Source organism: Lepisma saccharinum, chromosome 2, assembly GCF_977018435.1.
Source record: "Lepisma saccharinum chromosome 2, izLepSacc3.1, whole genome shotgun sequence".
Taxonomy (NCBI): Eukaryota; Metazoa; Arthropoda; class Insecta; order Zygentoma; family Lepismatidae; genus Lepisma; species Lepisma saccharinum.
This window is the reverse complement of record NC_139230.1, coordinates 86,282,836-86,308,080: the sequence shown is the minus strand read 5'-3', so window position 1 is coordinate 86,308,080 and position 25,245 is coordinate 86,282,836. Positions and strand designations below refer to the sequence as shown.

The 25,245-nt window shown below is 37.6% G+C and overlaps 1 protein-coding gene across 6 annotated transcripts in view; it reads left to right on the top strand.

Moving 5' to 3' along the window:
* Positions 1–25,245, top strand: part of Hr78 (Hormone-receptor-like in 78) — a 136,166-nt gene that overhangs the window by 88,381 nt on the left and 22,540 nt on the right. For all 6 annotated transcript variants that reach the window (XM_083117481.1, XM_083117480.1, XM_083117479.1 and 3 more), the window contains exons 8-9: positions 8,259–8,485; positions 22,634–22,802. In XM_083117481.1, the coding sequence (XP_082973607.1) occupies positions 8,259–8,485; positions 22,634–22,802 (396 nt within the window). The remainder of the gene's footprint in view (positions 1–8,258; positions 8,486–22,633; positions 22,803–25,245) is intronic.

Below are 25,245 nucleotides of genomic sequence, written 5' to 3'. Positions count from 1 at the left end.
AATAGGCCTGGCAACGCTGACGTTAGCCACGCTGAATGTTACTTCACCCTGCTCTTTCCTGCAGCCGCCGGCGCAATGTGCTTCTGCGCAGGTTTTTTTTGCTTGTGCTTCCACTATAGGTGGCGACGGGAGTCAGCCCTGGGCACCAAACTATCTAAATGAAAAATGTTGTAAAATTGATTGATTGATTTGTGGTTTTAAGTCCACTTTATGCACTTTCTGTGGCTAATCGGGACTGAACCTACAGTTTGAAGTGGGATCCGAACTACTGTGGGGAAAAAATAATTGAAATCATTTGATCGAACACAAATGCTTTAGCACCAACTTCTTCCCCCTTTTTGCATAATTTACGAGGATAATAACATCTTTGATACTACTACTACTACTAATAATAATAATAACAACAACAACATTGTTGGTACCGGCAGGTTTGAATCCTGGCTTGGGCATGGATGTTTGTGACTGTCCATTCACCAATTTCATCATACTCATCCCCATCTTCGCAAATTAGCCAAATGTGGCACAAGAAGCGAAGTAAAATAAAACATCAATAATAATAATAATGTTATAATAAATAATAATAAATACGGAGAAACTAGTACTCACTTTTATCCGCGAAGCTGTTTTTTCTTCTTTTTCGATTAATTTCAGTGGCCACTGCCACCATCCTCGTTGGAACTTGCTGCGCTGTTGCTTGCCAAGCAACAGCGCAGCAAGTTCCAACGAGGATGGTGGCAGTGGCCACTGAAATTAATCGAAAAAGAAGAAAAAACAGCTTCGCGGATAAAAGTGAGTACTAGTTTCTCCGTATTTATATACTACCGCGTCTCTCTTTTCCCAATCATGAATAAATAATAATGTTATAATATTATTATTATTATTATTAGTACGTTTATCCAGGCACTTTCTCCCTGCCCGCTCAGACAAAAAATCGTAGAGAATACACCTGCTTGAATTTCTGGAAAGTTCGCTTTGAAAACCGGGAATTATACTTGAATTTTATCATGGTCCTATAGTAGCCACCCTGCTTCAGTAACTGTGAGAAATGAGGATAATATTGAGGTATTCTCCAGAATCTAACCACTAGTAAATGTCAATGTATCATGCCAATTTTCAAGAGCGAAGCCACCAAAGCAGTGAGGCTTCGCAGAACCGCAGGGTGCCATTTTCTGGGAAACCCCATCCCTCCGGGGAGGTGAGAGTCTGGTGACGTCAGTTTTTGACTTCAACATCAGTGAAATTCAGCAGCGCCATCTCCTTCAACATCGGTGAAATTCAGCAGCGCCATCTCTTGTTCTGCTAGGCAGAAGAAGTGGAAGCAAAAAGTACAAGTGGTGCTCTCGGTGCCTCTCAACGTATTATTTCCCAACTTCTTGCAAGGGGCCATTTCTCAGTGGGAGGTCTGTGCAGCTGGTTTCCTGCCTTCGATAAAGATCTGCTTATATATATCTTTATCTGCGATGTTACATTTAAAATGTGTCTGAAGAAATGAACTAGTGTTTACCATTGTACTAATTTTGCATAAGAGCTTCACAATCAATTGACAATAGTTTGAATCAAATCAAATCCTTATTTTCAGGGAAGCTAGGATAATACAACATGGTTAATTTACAGCACTTGTATATGAGTTGTTTATCTGTGTATGTGCATGAAAGTTTAGAATAAATAATATTCTTCAAATTCAACACAAGGCCACTAAACTAAGCTTTTCACATAACTTAGCATTGTTATAGTCAGAATTGAGGTAATATAAGATGACAGCTTGTCTCTGTGTTGTGCATTGTTCACCATCTTTCCTTGTTGAGAATAACGTGAGAGATAGAGAAACATTTTCAGTGGAGCCGAGAGTTTGGAACAAGGACATTATATAAAACTCTAGTACGTATAGTATTTTACATGTGGAAAAGAAATGTTTATTTGTAAAGCAATTTAACAGTTAAACATATCTACTTCATACAAGCTTGACTAAAAATTACTTTCCATGTGGGGCTGACCTCCGTTGCACAGTGGTTAGTACAACAAGGCTACGAAGGCAGGGATCCCGAGTTCGAATCACAGCCTAAGCATGGGTGTTCTTTGTGAATGTCTCTTGATCAATTTCAGCCCGACCCTGTGGCCGAGTGGTTAGCACATCGCGCTGCGACGCCAAGGGTCCCGGGTTCGAATCCCGGTCGGGCTTGGTTGTTTGTGAATGTCCATTCATCAATTTCATCACTCATCCCCATCTTCGCAAATTAGCCAAGAGGCACAAAACGCGAAGTAAAATAAACTAAATCAAATCAAATCAAAATTGATCAATTTCATCATCACTTATCCTCATCATTGTGATTAGCGAAGCGTGGAGAAAAGTGATGCTAAATAACAAAAATCAAATTTCTCGTCAGTGGTAAAACTAGCTAATGCACCAATCCATTTTTTTATTTAATACTCTTCTGTCCGCCTTGTGTTTTGGCATTTTTAAACACATGAACACTACCTATTTCCTTTCTCTCTCTCTCAACAACTCACTCACTCACTCACTCACTCACTCACTCACTCACTCTCACTCTCACTCTCACTCTCACTCACTCTCACTCTCACTCTCACTCTCACTCTCACTCTCTCTCTCTCTCTCTCTCTCTCTCTCTCTCTCTCTCTCTCTCTCTCTCTCTCTCTCTCTCTCTCTCTCTCTGTCTCTGTCTCTGTCTCTCAAGTTGGCAAGTTTCCAGTTTGGTTATTCTGATTAAGGGAAATTTGGTATTTCCAAAGATCTGACATTTCTTGAGACCCCAAATCTGGCGAATAAAAATAGTCAATCCAACATAAACAATGGCTTACCTCTTCAATGTAGGGAAAGCCTAATGCACGTAAAAAAAGCTGAACTTAGCAAAAAAGGCAGAATAGGCAGTTTTAGGCACAAGCAAAATGGGCACTAACCCTCAAAATAGGCATTTATAGGCACTATAAAAATTCATTTTTGAACTACAAACACCATGAAACAAACTTTAAACATTAAAGCCTATGGTTTACTACAAAGGAATAAAAAAGGCAAATATGCAGAAATCTGCACCCTAGTAATAACTAACAAAGAGTAGGAGCATGTTATAATGTTCTTCTGAACACCGTAAATGTTAACCTAATTTCCACATACTTCACCTCCGCAACTGCAGTCTTGCAGGTCAACGAGGGTCAGGCATCTGGTCCTATGGCCAAAATAATCCTTTGTGGGGTTGTTTGATTTGAGTTTTTATTTTAAGTCCACTTCATGCAGAGATAGGCTATCGGGAGTGCGCCTACAGTTTAAAGTGGGATCTGAACAACTGTGTGCCTCCACAGGGTACCCTTGATTACAAGGTGAGGACATTACCACTAAGCCCTCAGGGAGATTACCTTTGTATGGTTGTGTGTTGTCCTGTGTTTTACCCATATATGTGCCGAGTGCTCAATACAGCCTTTTCCTATCATGTGTAGAGAGTTTTTGACACACACATGGTGATTTTTTATCTATTGTAAGGGCCTTAGCCTTTATAATGTGAAGGGTGCAAATAGCCTAAGGGCTGACATGACATATCCAAAATTTTAATTTTATTCAATCAACCAGGGTGGCGACAAACCGGGAAAAGTCAGGGAATTTGAGGTGTCGAAAAAAGTCTGATTTTTTTTCTTTCTTTGTCGAGCGAGAAATAATGGAGCTCAGTTGTTAGGGCATCTGACTACCATATGAGAGACTCGGGGTTGATCCCCTGAAGGGGAGAACCTATTCAAACTGCTCCGGCACCCACCCAGCATCATATCAAGAGGGTACCTGGAGGAAACTTTGAGGGATAAATGTAGCCAGGAGCATGGTGCTGATTACATCACCCCCACCTTCGGCAGTGATCAAGAAAGTGTGGGGCCCCAACTCCACACCCCTATACACCTTCATGGCAAAGTGTAGGGGAGCACTTTACTTTTACTTCCTCAAAAATCTGTTCCAACATATCAAACTGTCACAAAAATACGTAGACCATGTGACCTACAATTTAAAATAATAGTTTTTTTTTTGTTTTTTTTTAAAAAAGCACAATGGAGTATTAAGTTTCGGTATATTTTTTGTCAGAAAAATGTTCTAAAACAAAAACGCAAATTTTGTAAAACGTAACACTAACAAGTCAAAAAAAGATAATGCCAAATTATTATGACTCCATAGCTGTCTTTTTATATTTTTTTTTTACTTTTTAGCAAATTTTACCCCATACTGAATGTTCATGTAGAGAATAATTATCTTTTTTAATTTCTTTAAAAAGATATTCCACGTATCGTCTAAACACTATGACTAGGGGATCGTAGGTAGGCTATGTGAAAGCCTGAGATTTGAAGTTTATTGGTGCATTGTAAGAGAAAGGGGGTTACAGCTCAGAAGAGCAATGTCAACACTCAGCTAGGGGGCTAGCCACGTGAAATAAGAACACACATTCAATTTAACACTTCACTTGACTGAACAGGTGGGGGGAGGAAAGATATGTACAGGTCCTACCCTGTAATAAAATGCAACTAGGGAGCATAACTTGGTTTCTCCCAAACTGCCGTAACGTAATACCAATTTCTAAACGATTGCTTATTAAACATAATTCTCTCCTTTCCTTTTCATTTCTATTATTTAGGATCTCAGTTACTAAGACTTAAATCGATGTAAAATAGATAGCACTTCAGCGTGACTCTGGAGCTCAACAGCAATTACTGTATTCGATGAAAATCTAAAGGCAAAAAAGAAAAGAGATTTTCTCACGTGGGCTATTTATTCGGAATTTGAACTTTTGATCGCTAAATCCATTGCCTCGAGTGCATCCTTTGGCAATGGCGATTCTGAGGAAAAAAAGCTGATTTCCTGATTTTCATATTCTGCCAGCCTAATGCAATGTCAGCGGAGTCTTCCAACACTGATGAAGGTCGCTGCCGTGATTATAATCAATACTAAATTAGTATAAAATTGGACTTACTTACATGAGTGAGTATGAAGTTTTGAAAACAATGTTTCAGGGTACAACTGCCCCCTTCTTCAGGTTCTTATTTTCTCTAGGCACTAATCATTATGCCCCGTCACGAAGTGTTAAAAAGGATTAGGTTAGAGGTTGGGTTAAGGAGCACTGAGAACACTGAAAAACTGAGGATTAGGTTTAACCGAATATAAAATGGGGAAAGGAAACCTCCAGGAATCTAATGGCGTATATAGAATTAAATGTGAATGTAGCAAATAGTATATCGGACAAACAGGAAGAAGCATGGGTATAAGATGGGGGGAGAACACGAGGACGACATTAGAGAAGGAGTCCCCAAAACTTGGATTATCCGAACATATAATCATGAGCAGACATAAAATCAATAAGAAAGAGGTTATTAGAAAAAAAGACAAAAAAATTAATAGAAACATCTATGAGACCGCAAGCATTTGCACTGGGAGAAATATAAAACTAAACAGGGATGATGGTAATTTAGAGGAAGGATGGGTAAAACTTTTAAAAAAATGGGACAGAACAATGGAAAAGGATCAAAAATAGGATTCCATGCTACTCCGGAAGTGGTCCGAGTGGCTGGGGTGGAACGAGAGTTCAAGTTGGAATGGTGACGTAATGGAGGGGAAAGTGGAACAGTGAAGGAGTGAAAATAACCTTCACAACTTCTCGAACTGGAATTGATCGCCAGTGCTGGCTGAACAACAGAAGGTGTTTTACAGATTTTTAGAACCCTGATTTTAAGAGGTTTCACGGGAAATGGGGAACTTTTTTTAAAACTGGATTTTTAATTGGTGGTTTTTAGACAGGAATGTTGGCAGTGATTATTTTAAGTGTTCCTTAACCCAACCTCTAACCTAATCCTTTTTAACTCTTCATGATGCGGCATAATGATTAGTGCCTAGAGAAAATAAGAACATGAAGAAGGGGGCAGTTGTACCCCGAAACGTTGTTTTCAAAACTTCATACTCACTCACGTAAGTAAGTCCAATTTTATACTAATTTAGTATTGATGATATTATATAGTGAGTAACACACACTACACGTAAATATATTGCATGATTAGCTTTTAAGAAGGTCTTTTCCAATGCTTCAGGACGACCCATTTTTATAACATGATTAGCTTATTTATTTATGATGCCCGGGTCCTAGGTTAGACTCCCGCCTGCGGCGTGATATGATCTCTTCAAAATTTACATCATTCAGAGTCTCAGATGCATGACTTTTCAGACACCCTGTATATGAGACACAATTTTTTTGTAATTATTTTCCCTATCAAAACCAGGGTAGGGTGCACGTTATTCATGCATAAATATGGAAATATAATTTTCAGTGGATATAAACATGTATATATTAAAATAGTATTTTAACACACTTATCCAATGTGGTGTTAATGATACTTTCTTGAACTATACGTAGACTTAAAAATCTATGAAACCCCTTTACATTTGTATTTTGTAACATGTTTCACATTTGTTGGTTTTTTTTAAATTTTTGAACATACTGTGACTTGGGTAATGCTTGGATACATGTCAGCCATTTGTTGTTGACTATCCATTAGGTCTCAACATTCCATGCTTTTGTTTTTGATTGGCCTCTGAAGCTTCTTCACCATCTCACAATAAACTCTAACATAACTGAGATTGCCATGAATTCCATCAACAATATTCCTTTGTGCCCCCAGAACACTGAAGCAGTCATTTTTTCAGAGTTACTCTTCCTGTGTCCTTTTGAGTTTTGTGAATGTGGAAGAAGTTGTTTTGGTACCCATCATGCACACATCAGTAAACAACCCAATACCTCTGTGATACTGCCAAACAGACTGACTCATTTAAGGAAATTTACTGCAAAAATTTGAAATTGTGAAACTACATTTTTCACACTTGATTTAGCTTACTCTTTGAATTAATTCATCATTCAAAATTGAGTGCTGCCATTGTCCATCCTCATCGTGCACATCTATTCACACATCCTTAAATATTCTGCAGTAATAGTCCCTCACAGAACTGTGATTTATAATGTTTTTACCATACACTGAACAATCTGCAGTGAATTGAATTTTGTCAGTGCCATGTCCAGCTTGCAGAAAATCCAGTGACCTCACAAGTCACCCCATTGCTTGTGTTCATTCTGTTGCTACTCATGCACAGTTGAATAAAATAACGTGTAGGTTGGTGTTTAATGAGATGACACTTGACTTATTGCTGTAGGAAATGCACCATATTGCTAACCAAACAGTTGGAGTTCATTTGGAGAGAACTGCCATATTTTATTTTATAAAGTCAAATATGTTGATGTAATTGCAGTCAATGATAATGAACTCCCGGTGACACTTTGTTTATTAAGCTACCCAAAAGGTGTTTTAAAACTTTCATCTTCCAGTTTCATGTAAAAGATTTTAAAATCTAAAAATGTAATTTTTCATGTTACGTGAATGTGAAACTTGGTCACTTACTGTACTATAGTTAATGTGAAAATAGGCATAAGTTAACAGTTAGGTATCCAACAGAAAATGCCCAATTTTTACAATTTCCTGAAAATTACTACTTTTTAAAATGTTGCATAACTTTTTTTTCTTTCTTTCAAAATTGGGGAACAGACATTACCTGTCCTCAAAGAAAGGTCTTTCATCATACTGCACTTTCCTTGTGTAACTTCCATAATTTCCTAAACATTTTGATTGTTTTTTGGCATATCCCCAGGACATGTGAACTTTGAACTAGTATGTTTGGCATGTAATTAAATTTTAATCCATACTCTGATATCAATGCACTGACATCAAAATCAGCAGTTTGAAAATGAAGTTTTTAGAAGCATATTTACACCTAAAAACACGGAGAGGTGACTGGAGAAGACTACATCAACTCTCTTAATCTTCTGATGTTATTGGATTAAGTAAATGACGTAGAGTTCGAAGAGGTAGAAAATGGGAAGATATGCAGATATTTCTGAGTGTAAGAAGTGTTTGCGTGAGTGTGGAAAAAATTGCAGAGATATGAATGTGTTTTAAACTGGATTTTTCTTCATCTTAGGGTTATGTTGTGCCACTGATACTTTGTTTTAATTATCCAGAGACTCAGCCATATTATATTGCATGCAATTTATATATTCTATATTTTGTCACTGTATTCAGTGAATCATTTAGCATATTCCTCAATTAAATATTATTTTTTTTAACTGTGATATATTTTTATGTAGCATGTTAGCATACGTTGTACAAGATTATTTTTCATTATTTTGTGTTGCTATCCTGTGCCTGACAATGTTTTATGTTTTTTTTGCTTTCAGAGCTTAAATGGGAATGATGCTCTAGGCCTTGGAGTAGAGTATGAAAACGAGAATGTCTTTGAAATGGAAGGTCCATTATTATTGGAGCAGCATATCCCCTTTAATTTACAAACTCCCAGTCCTATGCCTGCCTACCTCAATGTTCATTATATTTGTGAGAGTGCATCAAGGTTGCTATTTTTGTCTGTTCATTGGGCACGTAGCATTCCAGCCTTCCAACTGCTCAGGTAAATATATTTTAACATTTTTTTTATTGACTTGCATCAAATTACATCATTTTTTATTCACCCGTCTCTAGCTATTTGAATTTGCTTACCACAAAATACCAGGGTCATTCCATGTCAGATCGACCAGGGCCTCCAGGTCATGTTTATTTGATGTGGATGAAATTTGGTACAAAGGTTCAATTATGTCTGGAAGGCTTGTATTCCAAATATTAGGTTATTCCGAGAAATAGTTCTGCAGTTAGTCTGTGGAAGAAGGTGGTGCGCAACAGAAAATGTGATCCAAATATGAGAAATGAGCCTCAGAGCTAACTTCAGGACTCAATAACTTTGGAACTATTCATCACAGCCTAGTGATATTTACACACCAAAGAAACCTCTCACCAAGAAACACATGTACTGCATCAAAATACCCTCAGCTTGTTTACGTTAACAAATAAAATACCCCAAAATATGCCTTAAAAAGCCTTACGTGTCAAAAAATGCATATTTTGTGTGTGTGCTGTTACAACTGTAGTCCAACCAGGAAGGTGGCATTAATTTTTCTAGTAACCCTGATGTGAGCTCAGTATGCACCCATTATGTCGTCTTCATATATATCACCCAATCCATATTATATGTGGTTGAATATGCAAGAAATTGAAAAATCACCGGAAAATGGTGGATTTTTGAAATGGTGTAGCACAAAAGGGACAAGAGATATCCAAGCCAAATTGCATACCCTACATAACTAGACCTTCCTCTAATGTGTATCAAAATTTCAACTTGTTATTGCAAGGCCCTAGTGCACAGTAAAGGTAGACCCTTAAACACCAAGCACGTTTTCAGTGAGAAGTTTCAAATTGCACAAGGTTTTAAAGGAAGATTTATATCTCCATAACTACAAAGCTATAATTACAAATTATAGCTTGTTTCTTTCAGTAAAGTCTCTGCTACACGCCTATTGTTGAAAAGATCCAATTTGTACTAATCAAATAGAAGAAGAAGAAGACGAAAGTTAATAATATTATTTTTTCTTTACAAAATTTCAATTTCGTCGGGCCAGCGCGTAGGTAACGCCAGGATGTGAGGGTTCAAAACAGTTCCTGCATATTGCCTAATATGTATTCCATTCTCATAGCAAGAATTGTGCACTTACTGATGACACTTTTGTAGAAAAATATTTTCTAATATAAAAGCCATGCTTTTTAATGGGAAATTCAAATTTCCAAAAATTGTTCTCGGAAACTGTGAATCCTAGTGTTAAAACTTATATCTCGTTTTCTTCAGTACACACTAGACAATATGCCCATTGTCGAATAGACTTAATTTTGATTTATCAAGTAGAAGAAGAAGATGAAAGTTAAATAAAACTATATTTTTACGAAATTTAAATTTCATCAGGACCCCACGTAGGCAACGCCGGAACTTGGTGGTCTGAAACGGAACCTGCATATTGCCGGATATGTGTGTCATTCTCGTGGCAAGAATTGCGGACTTGCTTGTGATACTTTCGGAGAAAAAATATAATTTTTAATGTAAAAGAAGTAAATTTTTTTCGGGGAAAATTGCACCCCCTCCCAAATATATTCAGAATCAAATTGAACTTACCAAATACTAATAGGATGCTTAACCTTCTGAGTCCCAAGGTTATTTTCACATGTAATCCCCTTGGTCCCGAGCAGATTTTGAGCAAAATGCAGAGTTTCAATTATATGAGTGTAGATCGGAGGCTAATTGCCCTAGACAGATGAGTGATATACTGTTGTACGCGGAATGAACCAAAGATTCAGACTATATGAAATTTATGCAAATTCGGCATATATTTGGCGGGGGGGAGGGGCTAACTCTCAAAATTCCAAAATTTCGGGAAAAAAATGGGGTCCCCCCTCTCCCCAAGAAAAAAGTACATGACAGTGTGTACATGCACATGGAAATGATCGCTGACATGTAAGGAACACAAAAATATTTGCATTATTATCATATGACCAATGTAACGTGAGTTGATTCAAGCTTCAAAATGCAGTGGTACCTTGAAATGACTTTAGCTCAGAGACTATTTGCCCTGGAGATATGAACGATATACTGTTGTATGCAGAATGAATCACAGATTAAGACAATATATAATTTATGCACATTCGGCGTACATATGGAGGGTGAAAGGGGGGAAATCCCCTGAAAATACTTTTTTTTAAAAAAAATGAGGTTTCTCCCCCCTGCCCCCCCGAAAAAAAGGATATGAAAAGTTCAAAATGCACATAGAAATTATTGCTGGCATGTAAGAAACAGAAAAATATTTGCATCATTGTCATATGACCAATGTAACGCAAGTTGTACACCTGAAACGAAAGACTTGTATGCCACTGTCTCAAGCTTCGGAATTGAGCGAAATGCAGTTTTTAATTGAAATGACTATAGCTCAGAAACTAAATGCCCTAGAGATATGAACAATATACCGTTGTACGCAGAATGAATCACAGATTCAGACGATATATAATTTTTGCACATTCGGCCTACATATGGAGGGGGAAAGGGGGGGAAATCCCCTGAAAAATACTTTTTTTTTAAAAGAATGGGGTTACCCCCCGAAAAAAAGGATATCAAAATGCAAAATTTATGCAAATTCGGCATATATATGGAGGGGGAAGGGAGGAAACCCCCCAAAAATAATTTTAAAAGAATATAGGTAGAAGAGTACAAATAAGAAGGTTTCTTTGTATTTACCTTTGCTGTTCCAGCTCCCAGGCTTGGTCTGGAGCCATGGTGCCTTACTTCTGGTGGTACTCCATAAAACATGGCTCCAGACACAGGGGCACCTTGCAGGTAATGCAGTGGCATCTACTTCACCGTGAAGTTCATGGCCCACACAGCACACATCTCCGTTGTTCCCGTGTCATGGTGGGGAAGTGACGGAAGCCACTAACCTCGTAGCGCATGTTGGTGGATGGAGACGAACTTGATGATGGACCAAGTTGTGCCGCACCTTGTGGAGCTGGGGTTCGAGTGCCTCGCCCGCCACTTGTCCCCAAAAGACTTATAGCCAACTTCTCACGGAACTCACAGTGCCTCACGTTCTGATGAAATGTCTTGAAGAGCAGGTAGGCATTGAGGATACATTGGTCGAGTAGGTGGAAGAAGAGCTTGACAGTCCACTTCATGGTCTTTCGTTGGACACCTTAGGAATTAGTCATGCGGTCAGCCTTGTCAACGTAACCCATGTGGCTGTTGTATTCGCATACAATAGCTGGCTTGAGTACGTTGCCATGGTCATCCAAGAAATTTCCCTCAGCTGGTGACTGATGGATGTTCGTCAACAGGTACACATCTCGCTTGTCTTTCCAACATATCACAGTCAAGTCATTCTTCACCCGAACACGTAGGTCACCTCTCTTCAGCTTCAAGTCAGTATTTGAAAAGTCGGGTGGGAGGCCTTTTTGTCATGGATTGACGGTCCAGAAATAATTTATGACCAACTCCCTTCACCTTCTCCGTCAACGCTACAACTAAACCATGCATTGCTGATGTCGTGGCAGTCGCTCTGTTCTTGCCCAGATATACGGTCATGTCATAGGTGTATCCCAAAGAATCACAGAGATTGTAGATCTTGATCCCAAACCTCTTGTGTTTCTTTGGAATATACTGTTTGAAGATGACTTTCCCTTTGTACAAGTCCATAGCTTCATCAACTGCTAAACGCTCAGCTCATTGATATTGTCAAAGACAAACCTCATCTTCCACAGCCTGTCATAATCGGGATCTTGGGGGGAGGGGTTCTTCGTGTTGTCCTCAAAGTGTAGGAATCTGAGCAAGTGATAAAAGCGGTTGTCCATAAAACTGTGTGTGAAGGTGGGATTTTCTGAACCAGTAGTCTCGCCAACGTAATCTGCGGTCATGTCCCATCAGTATTGTCAAACCCACGAAAGTCTTCATTTCATCAATGGTCACGTCAGGTTCGGGCTTTGTCGTTTGGTGCGTTGCGATATGTTGGTGGTAGTACCTGTTGGTCTCAGTCACCAGATGCTGGAAGATTTCTTCGGAGAAAGTCAAGGATAAAAAGTCCAAGGAAGAGGATGCATCGTCAATGTGTCGAACCTTCAGTCCAGTCTGTCCTAGGAAAAGTTGGGGGTTGGGAGCAGTTCTACCAGTTCGGGAAGGGGGTTGCCAGTCGGATGGAGCAGGAGGAGGGGAAGGGGAATGTCTTTGGGACATATCATCAGAATCAGATTCTGATGATATATCGTATCCATATCCGCCAGCTCATCTCGGATTTCATCAGAACGGAGATCACCGGGGGCAGCCATGGTCGACTATAAGCCTTTTGGGGACACAGCAGGCACAAACGACACCAGCACACTTTTCACACCACAAGAAAAACACATAGATGACAAAAAAGTCCTTGGAAGTCTGTCACTTCACTCAAAAAATATCCTCGCACTTGGGCACAAAACGACACACACCTACGCACAACTTTCATGGACGAAAAACTAGAATGCAGTGAAAAATGAGTGTAGATTCTTGCAGCTGCTTGAAATTCTATTTTTAGCCTTCAAATGCAGTTACCAGGCGGGAGTGAAAAGCATTGCTTTAGAACAACAAAGCCGGTCTTCCTTTGTTGGCAAAAATTTTTCCTTGAAAAGAGACCCAAAAGAGAAGTCCCTTTTCCTGCCTTTTCCCCTCCATTTTCATGAAGAAAAAAAAGTGCAAGAAACATTTCTGTTAAATACATGTGTTAGGAACAATATATAAAAAAATTGAAATTCTAGCCAAAAATAGAAAAGTTATAACGTAAAAACTACGACCTTGACACAGCGTCTCAATCGAGATGCTTGGGACCGCGAGGGTTACATTTGGGTATCTCGACCAAGACGCTTGGGACCCAAAAGGTTAAGGTTCTTTGTGTAGCACTCAAGACATGTACTCTTAACATTGCCTGAATCGCAGTATGCTCCAAAAGTTGAAAAAACCAAATGTGACATATTTCACGTCTCGGAGTTTATGATTTAAAAATATGTATTGGAACAGATGACCACTTTTTTTTTGTAACAACCATCAAATTGGCCTTGAACCTCACAAAAAATCGCTTGAATGGAAGTAGATGATTATTTACAGTTCTTTAGACATACATTAACAGGGTGAATTGACTATCATAGGACACACTTTCATTTCAGAAAAGGAATGGATAATTAAATATTCGAGTACCACAGGTAAAAGGTGTGACGGGACCTACCTTCCAAGATAGAACTACAACATAGTCGCCATATTGAAATATGCTATCTTATGTATCTTGGATTTGATTTTCTTTTTCAATTGGAAAGGGTTACATATCATATGCGACTCGCATATGATATATCAAATTGGCCCATTTTTCTTTCACCACAGAATTTCATGTCTGCAATTAGATTTATTTTGCCATATGTGGTGTGATACGAAAGTTATTAGCTCAAAAATTTGAAACTACTACATCCAAGTGACCACATGATGGGGTACTATTTTGTGTGTTCAGTATGTTGAAGGCACTTTGCCTAGTCATTATGCACCAAAACATCTGGAGAAATTAATTATGTTGTAGGCCTTCAGGATTCCTTGCTGCAGGTGGTCCTCAATGGCACCCTAAATGCACAGCATGAACTGGAAATGCTGCAGGAGACAGTCTTCTATTCAATTCTAAGTAAAGATGTCAGTTTTCCCTGTTATTTCCAACATAATAAAGTTCCATCATAGTATGGAGTACGGAGCAAATGTTCGTCAATGTGTCGATGTGAATTACCTGATCATTGGATACGAGCTGGCCCAACGAAATTGAAATTTTGTAAAGAAAAAATAAGATTATTAACTTTCATCTTCTTCTTCTATTTGGTTAGTGCAAAATGGATCTTTTCAACAATAGGCATGTAGCTGAGACTATACTGAAAGAAACAAGCTATAATTTGTAATTCTAGCATTTGTAGTTACGGAGATATACATCTTCCTTTAAAACCTTGTGCAATTTGAAACTTCCCACTGAAAACGTCCTGGGCGTTTAAGAGTGGCCTGGAGGTTGGCATGAAAGTAGTTTCCTGGCCCGATGCGATACAGAGACACCTAGCGACATATCAGAGGACTAGGAAGAGAACCTTCCTCCCTTCACCACCCCCTCCCCTCCGCGTGACTCCCGTAGTGAGGTTTCCAGGAAAAGGACACCCACCTGTTCCTTTTCATTCTGGTTTCGGAGGCTAAAATTTCTCCACTGGCAAAGCAATTCTCATTTCACTACTTACTGGCTGGCTCTTGCATGGAGCGACACGAGTGGCACGCTCCAGAGACAGAATCTTCATCACTGAAGTTTTGATTGACTAATGTTTAATTTTCTTGTTGAGGTTAGAATTATCAATTGAGAGTAAAGAAAGAGGTAGAGAATATCAGTTGAAAGAAAGTATTTTTTTGAAGGGGGTGTTTTTTTTATAAAAAACCGATATATAATAATAATGATAATAATAAGGCAAGAATTAGTAACAATTATTATTTCAACTATTAACGAATCGAGTCCCTATTAGAGATGGGCAGGAGCGAAACTACCTGGAATTTAAAAAGAGCAAACGTGGACATGGGTAATAACATATCGAAAAACTGAAAAGGAGAAAGACGGACAAAACAATGTAACAAAATGTACATAGTAACAAAGATGTCAGGAAACAATAGTATAATATTGAACTTACACTTTGATGAAGTAGTTTTCTTTGTTATGATCTGAATTAAGTCCCTTTGCACAGTTCTCATCGTTGGAGTTCACAGCAGCTTTAATCGGCCAAGGTTGATTGATTTTGTTTATTTTACTTCGCCTTTCTGCCACTCTTGGCTAATGATGATATGATGTAATCGATGAAGAGATGCTCACGAAGGACACGTATGCCCAGACCGGATTCGAACCCGGTACCACTGGCGTCGTAGCGAAATGAGATAAATACTCCGCCATGGGGCCGGCTAATCCAAAGTAAGTATATAAAATAGTTGGGCTAATCGGCCAAGGGTGGGGACAAACTCTCAGTGGTGATGGGAATCCCCTGTGGAAACATAGAACCAGTTCCTGCATCACATTAGTTGCTCTCTCCTATTGTGATTTTTCCCAATGTTAATTGATTGCTTCCCAAGTGAAATGTAAAAAGAGGAAGCGCTACCACTCTCCCCGCCTTTTCTACATTTTATTCAAATCGAACACGAGGCACGTATCTAGATATATATTTCGGAGGGGCGTCCTAACGTAATGTCTCAAAATAATAATATTAATAATGTTAAATTAAAATAAGTATACTTATATTAAATTAATTAAAATATTTTTATTGCATGACTTGGTAAGAAGGCGGTATAACAACACGTTTTCATTATCTAGCTTACGTGTAGTTAAGATCGGCAAAATTTGTAAAAAATAGAAACTTCCCTGGCAAGGAAATTAATGTCAAATAGATAAAGAATATAATATTTATTGAGTATAAAAAGTGATGTTAGATCCAGTTGACGAAAGTAAAATTCCTGGTAATATTTGCACGTTATTATAAGTAGTAATGATTCTTGCATAAATCTTCTTTGGTACTGTCATTCAAAGTCGTATTGCTTTCCAATATTTTTGCGGAAATAAACAATTTGCGATTAAACTACGTACAACCTTATTTTCATTACTTAATTGAAGTTATTTTATGATCTCATTATTTTCATTATTTAATTTTTGTACTTGGTAAGTCTTGCGGGGGGAGGTTGGGACACCTGGACCCCCTAAATACGTCCTTGGCGGTAGGGGTCGAGATAAAGTTACTGTGTCACTGGTTCCAATTCACGGTAAATATGCTCTGCTTCTCTACACTCAAACATACACAAAGTCATGGCCTTCCTGCTTTCTTGGTTTCTTGCCTGGGAAAGAGGCAATAAATCACGTTGTGACAGCTACGGGACCTTCTGATGAGGGGACGGAACCCAGCTGTGCAGAGGATTCAAACACCCGCGCGAACTAGGCCTCACCGTCAGCCTGAGGCAATTCGAACAGAGACATCTAATGGCCAAGTGGCGAACTATGATGAATGAAATTCGGCTGAAGCGGCCTTATCTTTCGCCGTCGATAATACATGACATTTTTAAACAATCATTTTGGGCTGTGCAAGTGACTTTTGAAAGAAAAGCCCTCCCTAGCTTAGTCGTAAAAGGATTGAGCATTACGTTAGTATGCATCATAATGGCCATTTTCGTTGGTGCTACCCAGAAATCTTATAACCATTCTGTGCTTATTTACGTATTTCCTTATGGGAAATTGAAAAAAATAATGGAATTTGTGCACATTTATCGAACTGAAATTGCATAAATGTGTCATGTACTGAAAGTTTCATAAAGTAAGTTCACATCTACTGTGTGTTTTCCGGCAAATTTTTGTCCTAAAACGTTATATTCAACAAAATGCAAAAAAGCCCATGTTAAATTTAAGCACTTTCCACGGTGACCTTCGCCAAACTCCACCTCCCTCTTAAGGGTCAAGTTGAAATTTTGATACACATTAGAGGAAGGTCTAGTTATGTAGGGTATGCAATTTGGCTTGGATATCTCTTGTCCCTTTTGTGCTACACCATTTCAAAAATCCACCATTTTCCGGTGATTTTTCAATTTCTTGCATATTCAACCACATATAATATGGATTGGGTGATATATATGAAGACGACATAATGTGTGCATACTGAGCTCACATCAGGGTTACTAGAAAAATTAATGCCACCTTCCTGGTTGGACTACAGTTGTAACAGCAGACACACAAAATATGCATTTTTTGACACGTTAGGCTTTTTAAGGCATATTTTGGGGTATTTTATTTGTTAACGTAAACAAGCTGAGGGTATTTTGATGCAATACATGTGTTTCTTGGTGAGAGGTTTGTTTGGTGTGTAAATATCACTAGGCTGTGATGAATAGTTCCAAAGTTATTGAGTCCTGAAGTTAGCTCTGAGGCTCATTTCTCATATTTGGATCACATTTTCTGTTGCGCACCACCTTCTTCCACAGACTATAACTCCAGAACTATTTCTTGGAATAACCTAATAATTGGAATACAAGCCTTCCAGACGTGATTGAACCTTCATGCAAAATTTCATCCAAATCAAAAAAACATGACCTGGAAACATTTCTGAAATTGTTAGATTTGACATGGAATGAATGACCCACCATTCTTTGAGAAATATTACTTTTTTTGGGGGAAAAAAATAAATAAATCGAAAAACATTTTTAAAATCTTTTATTTCTCTCCAAATGTATATTTTAATAAATTTTCTATCCCTCCTTGATCCCTGTTTAGTGCACGTTGAGGAAAACAGTTTGAAATGCATGGCACCTTAATGAAACAATACAGTGGAACCCAGATTTTCCATTCCTGCATTACACATTTTCCTGCTTAATATCTTCAATCATCCAGGTCACAGCAAAAGGTCAAGTTAATAGGATGTTCACCTCTGTCTCACATTTTCCTGCTTTATATGTTTTCCAAGCCATGCCGGTGTCATAAAATTTGCCAGAAGTCTGTTATGTTGGCCATGGGACTTCTCCCTCCTACTTACTTGCAAGGGTTTCATTTACTATGCAACCTTCAACTTCTGGTGGTTAGACTTTTCATGCAAGAGGAGGTAGTGAAGAAGCATGGCTTGGGGTGGAGGAGGTGCACAAGTCACATTTGTCACCTCCCTTGATGAACAGGAAGGGAAAAAAGGCACTTCATGCATTCCCTGTCAAAATGAAATCTGCTGATCCTTCTGCCTCATGATCTTACAACAAGCACACTGTTGCCAAACTGATAGTTGCTAAATGTTGCTTTTGCTAGGATTTGAACACAATCAAGGACCTTGAAGGTGGAACACAGGTATGCTTCTGCATGGGCAGAGAATGCTTTTTCTATGCAGTCATGTGTCTCGTGTGTTGTACAGTGACTGCACCAGGAAAAATGAGGGGTGCTGCAATATATCATCATCACTAGTCTTGCAATTATTAAAAAGTGTTGAGTTTTTCAGCCCTGATTTTCTTGCTTGTGTGTGCTCATTGCCAGATTGAGTGAGAGCATTGAGCCCCCTTATATAAGACATCTGAAGCAAGTAACGTAAGGGTGAAAAATTATTGCCCTCCTCCTTTCCTTTGGCATCAAAAATTAAGCAGTCACTAATGGGCATGGAGTTTAAAACTAACAATAAAACATTTAATGAACATGACATGTGACAAGTAAACAAAAGCCACCAACCTACCGCAGCATTACAGCATTGGAAATTGTAAAGCATTGATTCCGCCTTTTTTTTTGCAACTAGGTCCAGGAATGAGCACACTGCTGATAGAAAAGGGAGTACTGTAGTCCAAATTCCCTGTCTTCGACAACTACCTTGGCCTTAAAATGCTGAGGACCTTTCATTCAATCTGTTCCTCTGACTTCCCTCCCTCTCCATCCCTGCCGGTCTGATTGTTTTGAGACTGCTGCTGGTGCCAGTGTTGCTCCAAAACTGCAACTTGTCTATAGTTGATTCTAAGAGCAATGACTCATCCAATAGCTGTTTTGCTTTGACAATTACAAAATACAGACACAAAGCAAGAAGCAAAGACAAGATCATTTCTGTTCTCATGCTGCCTTGTGATTATCTCTATCTTAGAGCTAACATAACAGTAAACATCTTGAACACTCAGAGCAGTGCAGGAAGGAAATGCACACAATGCTAAGTATAACATAATTACAGCTTTTCTTCAGAACCATTCACGTGCAAAATATAAATTGCACCATGTTCAACATTCATGCTAAGATCGACAAAAAGGAAACATGCTTTTTACATGGAAACTATTGAAAACCTTTCCTGGGAATCTTACATACATTGTAACTTAGTTTCTTATAACTAGAGGCACATATTTTTAGTAAATAAAAAAATCAAAATTTCGGTACAAAAAGAGTTGAATTTCGGGTTCAAAAGCGGTAAATAAAATAAAATTTCGGTGTTATAGCGGTGAATAATCACATTAAAAGTGCTATATAAAATGACATTTTGGTTTAAAAATTGTGAATATAATCCTAAATTTGATTTAAAAACTGCAGTTATTACACAAAATAAACTTACCCCTTCTAATAACACATTTATGTAGTTACCAGAGTATTAAGTTTATACCTGGGTAAAGTGGTCCATTTTTGCTTCTCAAATATTTACAGCAGAATTAATCAATTTTCCGTGAATTGCATAACTCACAGGATACTTCAGACTTCAGAAAGTGTCGCGTCTCTATATAAATGGTAAATTTCATGTTTAAGAGCATATTTCGAGTTTTGCAGTTCATTTCGCATTATTTCGTGATAAAACTGGGTAGAAAAATGCACCTGACACCTTTCAGAAACATGAAAAATGAACATTGCAGCATGTAATTTTATATTTCGTGTTTTCGTCAAAAATAGGTAACAATATGTTTCAATCAATAATTGAAAAGTTGGTGGTAAAATGTGACTTCGCCAATGTTTGAACATACAAACCTGTCTTTTCCAACTTATTCACCAATACTCGCTGGATTCACAAGACGTTTTTGGCCTTTTTTTTTTTCTTTCTTTCTTCTCCCTGTCAACATATGATGATATATCGTACAACAGGATTGGGCTGGGTGGGCACAGCTGTGTTTCCCTACATGGAACCTACCTCAAAAACAGTCAGTATTTTTTTCCCAGAAAATTTTCTAAATTATTGCTTCAAATACTTGTGAGGTTCAACAAATGTCAACAGTTTGAGGGGAAAATATTTAATAAAGTATGTGAACTATGAAAAGTACTGGAAATTTGCATATTTGAGAATAGGGCTGAAGGAGTAAACTTGACTGATCAGTAAAATTGCCAAAATATTTACTAATATGTAGGGACATTGAATTTTCGTGATGTGCAAAAATGCGCAATGTGAAGAAACATTGCAATTTCTAACATTCTGCAAATAACTACATCGCCAATGATGAAAAGTATGTGCTAGTTTTATTCATGAAGTAACACGAAATGTGTGCTTTTCCACGAAATGAACACCTTTTCGCAAAATAGCTGCGAATCATCGAATTAAGTAGGAAACACACAAAAACCGGTAATCGAGGCCGTGTGTTTACACTGCTGATTTCTGACGAAACAGTTGTCTAAAATAACCTACTACTAGCAGTTGTAAATAAATTATCTTCAATCACATCGGATAAAGATGCAAATTGTTATTTCTCATGCACATAGTCTCTGCTTGATAACTTCACTAATTGCCATGCCTGTCAAGCTGCATTTCTTTTTTTCTCTTAATCTCTTCACCCCATTTTTAAAGAAAGTATTTTCAGGGGATTTCCCCCCTTTCCCCCTCCATGTATATGCCGAATGTGCATAAATTATATATCGTCTGAATCTGTGATTCATTCTGCGTACAACGATATATCTTTTATATCTCTAGGGCATTTAGTTTCTGAGCTATAGTCATTTCAAGGTACCGCTGCATTTTGAAGCATGAATCAGTGGCATGCCGACCATTCCTTTTGGGGGTACAACTCAAGTTACATTGGTCATATGATAATAATGCAAAAATTTTTCCTTACATGTCAGCGATCATTTCCATGTGCATGTCGACACTGTCATGTACTTTTTTCTTGGGGGGAGGGTGGGGGAACCAAATTTTTTTTCCGAAATTTTGGAATTTTGAGAGTTAGCCCCCTCCCCCCGCCACATATATGCCGAATTTGCAAAAATTTCATATAGTCTGAATCTCTGGTTCATTCCGCGTACAACGGTATATCACTCATCTCTCTAGGGCAATTAGCCTCCGATCTACACTCATTTAATTGAAACACTGCATTTTACTCAAAATCGGCTCAGGCAATAGAGGCTTACATGTGGAAAAGGCCTTGGGTGGCAAAAGGTTAAAGCACAAAATGTGTTGATATTCACAAAAGGTAAAATTTGCATTTTATGCCAAATAAATGTGTTATTTCGTGATTTCAAATGGATGAAAATGCATTCACAACATACCACTGCACATACATCAACACTTTTTTTTACTTTTTTTGCAGCAATTAACATTTTTGGTGTTGTCGCATTTGCAAGAATTCAAGGTTCCTATCCATAAGTATGCGCGAACAACAGACTTAGGCGGCAAGTGACACCAGACACATGCCACTTGAGATTGAGCCAATCAACAACAATGTTTCACACCATAATAGTATGATAGCCTGCACAGGCCTGAACTGATTGGTAATATCCTCATGCGACAAGGGTCCCTTCAGTCTAAACAAAACAGACCAAGGAGACACCATGCATCATATTGAGAAAATGATTCAGTCCAAGAAAAACGTGCAACTTGTCATGTCACTTTGGTTCGAAATGTTGCATTTATTTATGAAGGTTTGTTTCTAAGAGACATGTGTTACCTGTTGCTTGAGTCTGAAATGCAACTAAATGAGTGTTCACCATTTTCTGAATAGATTCATTGTTAGACTTGAGAATATATAACATATTTGCAATAGTATTGTCTTTAAGAATTTAATAAATCAAAACCAGATGCTGATCACAAAACTTAATTTACAGGTTTTCTTTTTGTATTCTCTCACCATTCAAAAGAGTGTACTGAAAATTGTTTTCACCGCTGGTATAGACCACCAATCTAACATTTTTTTACAGCTCTCCTCAGTTTTTATTTACCATAAATTTGTGTCCTATTTCTGTAAATATCCTAAATATCCTGAATGTTCTACTAATGCATGCAAAAGTTTCCTAATTTTGTCATTTTGTGATTGCATTCATTAAGTTGCTACATATAAAGAAGCTTAATATCTTTAAAATTCTCCACTAAATGTTTGCCATTTTGTGACAGAACAATTAATTTATCAGTTATAGGTAGAGATGGTTTTTATTTATTTATTTTTTTCTGAAAGTCTGAATTATTTCTTAACTTTCCAATGTTATATTTCTTGAGATTCATTTCATGTTGACTAGAATCATTGTTGTCATTATTATGGAGTTCTTTCACACATTGACATAGAAATGTAATATTTTATCATTCATATAAGTTAAATTAATTTATTTTTACAATATTAATGCAACATTAAAGTTCAAAAATAATTTGAACTTCCATTTTCTGCTTGAATTTTCATGTACACAAAATTGACAAGTACAATAAATACATGATAGATTTTTGTTTTTTTCAGTTCTGAAACCCAGATTTACCTTGTGAGAGGATGTTGGGCAGAATTGTTTGCATTAGGATTAGCACAATGCTCCCATGTTCTGTCATTATCCACTATACTTACAGCCATAATAAATCACCTACACGCATCTGTAGCTCAGGATAAAATTTCAGCCCAGAGGGTGAAACAGGTAAATTGATTGCATTATAATATATTTTCATTTTTCTTTGCTGTCACTTTTGGCTAACAGCAACAATGCGGATGAATGATGATGGGATTAAATTGATGAAGAGAAACTTGCAAAGTAACGTTCATTCACAGACCAGTCCACTAACCCAGAACCTTCAGTTGCAACATGAGTCTGCCACCAATGTGACTTGTTGTTATTATCATTATAATATTATATATTATGGAACTTTTGCCGACCTGGTCAGCATAATGTGTTATGAAGCTAAAGGTCCCAGGTGTAAATCTTCAGTAAGGCTTGGATGTAACATCATGTTCAAATCATCATCCATTTCGTGACTGTCATTCATCAGCATTGTCGGGTTTAACCCACGAGATATAAAAGGGACATAAAATATCCAAAACAGAAATAGAATAAGTTACGGAACATTTAGTATAATGAAAAGTAGAAATGAGTAAATATTATATGTGTATGTGTAAAATAGGACTTTCATCTGGTATCATCTACCAGACAAACTAAAAATCTTGTTATATCATGGTGTGTGTGCATGACTATATTACACTAGTGGAGAAAAGCAGCATGTTACAGTCGAATGTCATGCATGTAAACACCTGAAATTGACCTGTTTTTCACTGTAAAATACAATGTTAGAAATCACAAATAGGGCCTGTACATGGTCTGGAGAGAAAAGTGCACAGTGCATGTACATGTGAATGAATTCTGGATGAATATATGTAAAAACACACGTCAAAGATATTTTGACATGAAAAATATATGTTATACAGACATATTACAAGTGCTTTACAGTTCAAGTTGCTCGCTGACGGGAAATTGCTGTATCTTGAGCTCAGAGCTAGACAGATGGGTGAGACTTCCAGGCGCCACGCGTCTTGTATTTTGGAACATTCGTGTGATCTTATCTCGCATTTCTCATCTAGCACTGGTGAATATTTCCAAGGTGGCGCATTCAGTGGGGAAAGAGCTTGACCTCCCATGCACATTGACAAAGAATGTCAATGTCCAGCGGGCATTTCGGGCTGCTTCCCTCGAGTTGTCAGCAGCTATTAGGTCAAGGAAACATGTCAAGGTCAAGTTAAAATAACGTCCAAGCTCTCTCCACATTCGATCTTCTCTTGTCGACTTACGCAGGTGTCTAATTCGAATTAAGCGAAACCAGTTTTGCGGAAGGGTCTTGTAAACAACTTTGTTTTAAAAATTATCCGTATTTCGATTTATCCGTACTGAAATACATTATAAATCCTATCTTATCGGCTGGGGAATGGGAAGAACTTTGGATTAAAGGGTACTTCGTATTAACCAATATCATATTAACGAGGTTTTCCTGTATTGTTAGATACAATGACAAGTCTTAATTTTCAGGCTTTCAAAATTTGTCAAAAAACCATTCTTTTCAATTTTGTGAAACAACATTTTCTTAGTATTGGGTAGTCCTACAAATACAATATTGGTCTAGTTTTGAAGCTCTTTGTATCAGTTTTTAAAATGCATTATCATTAACTCTGATAAACTTACTTTTCATTTTTCCGCGTAAATTTCTTTCACAATCGATTTTGCCACAAATCTGGTGGCTTCGTCAGGCGTATCTTTAGATACAATGTGCATTATCATTGTCAATTCACATTCCGAAACTGATTTTATACAGATTTTTATTGAGCGGAGTAAAGCTGTACGTGGAACGTGGCAACACTGCACACAGCGATGTCCATTGAACCGTGAAAACTGCTAGCTGGTGCTGCAAGTCATTGCTTACAGTTGCTTTGCATATTTTTCTCTCTTGGGTGGCCTTTTTAGTATGCCAAATTTAAAATCAATCAAAAAATGTAATGTTGAGGAGATGGCTGATTTTACATGGAATGACCCATATATGTCTTATATTGTTCATTAAAACAGTCCTTGTTTGTACTTTTTGTGTTTTCTCCTATTATCTCTTCTGTTACTGTAATACTGTCCTTATATCCATCCATCTCTGCTTCATATTTCTTTGTTGTACTTTTTCTATTTCTATATTTGCTAATTTCTTTGTTTGTGTTCTATATTTTCTTTTTTCTGCACCATTTCTCAGTTTACATATGTTTCATTTCCTTCTCTTTTGTTTCTCTTTTTTACTCTTTTCCACACCATTTCCTAATCCTTTTTCCTTATTTTTATTTTTGCCATGTAGTGGTGGGAATCACAATTAGGAGTCCCTACAGATTCTTACATCCATTGTTGATGACAAACATATTTTATTCACAAGTACATGAACTAGTTGAGGGAACTTTCTTTGTTCATTTCATTCTTGTTGCACAATATCATAGTGTTATTCCATTGTTGTTGCTTTCTCTGTGTAATGTGTGTTTCTCTGGTATTCTGTGGTGGTAATCGTCTTATCTAATTTTAGCATTGGAATCTCTCTGAACAATTATCATATCATGCTTTGTTCACA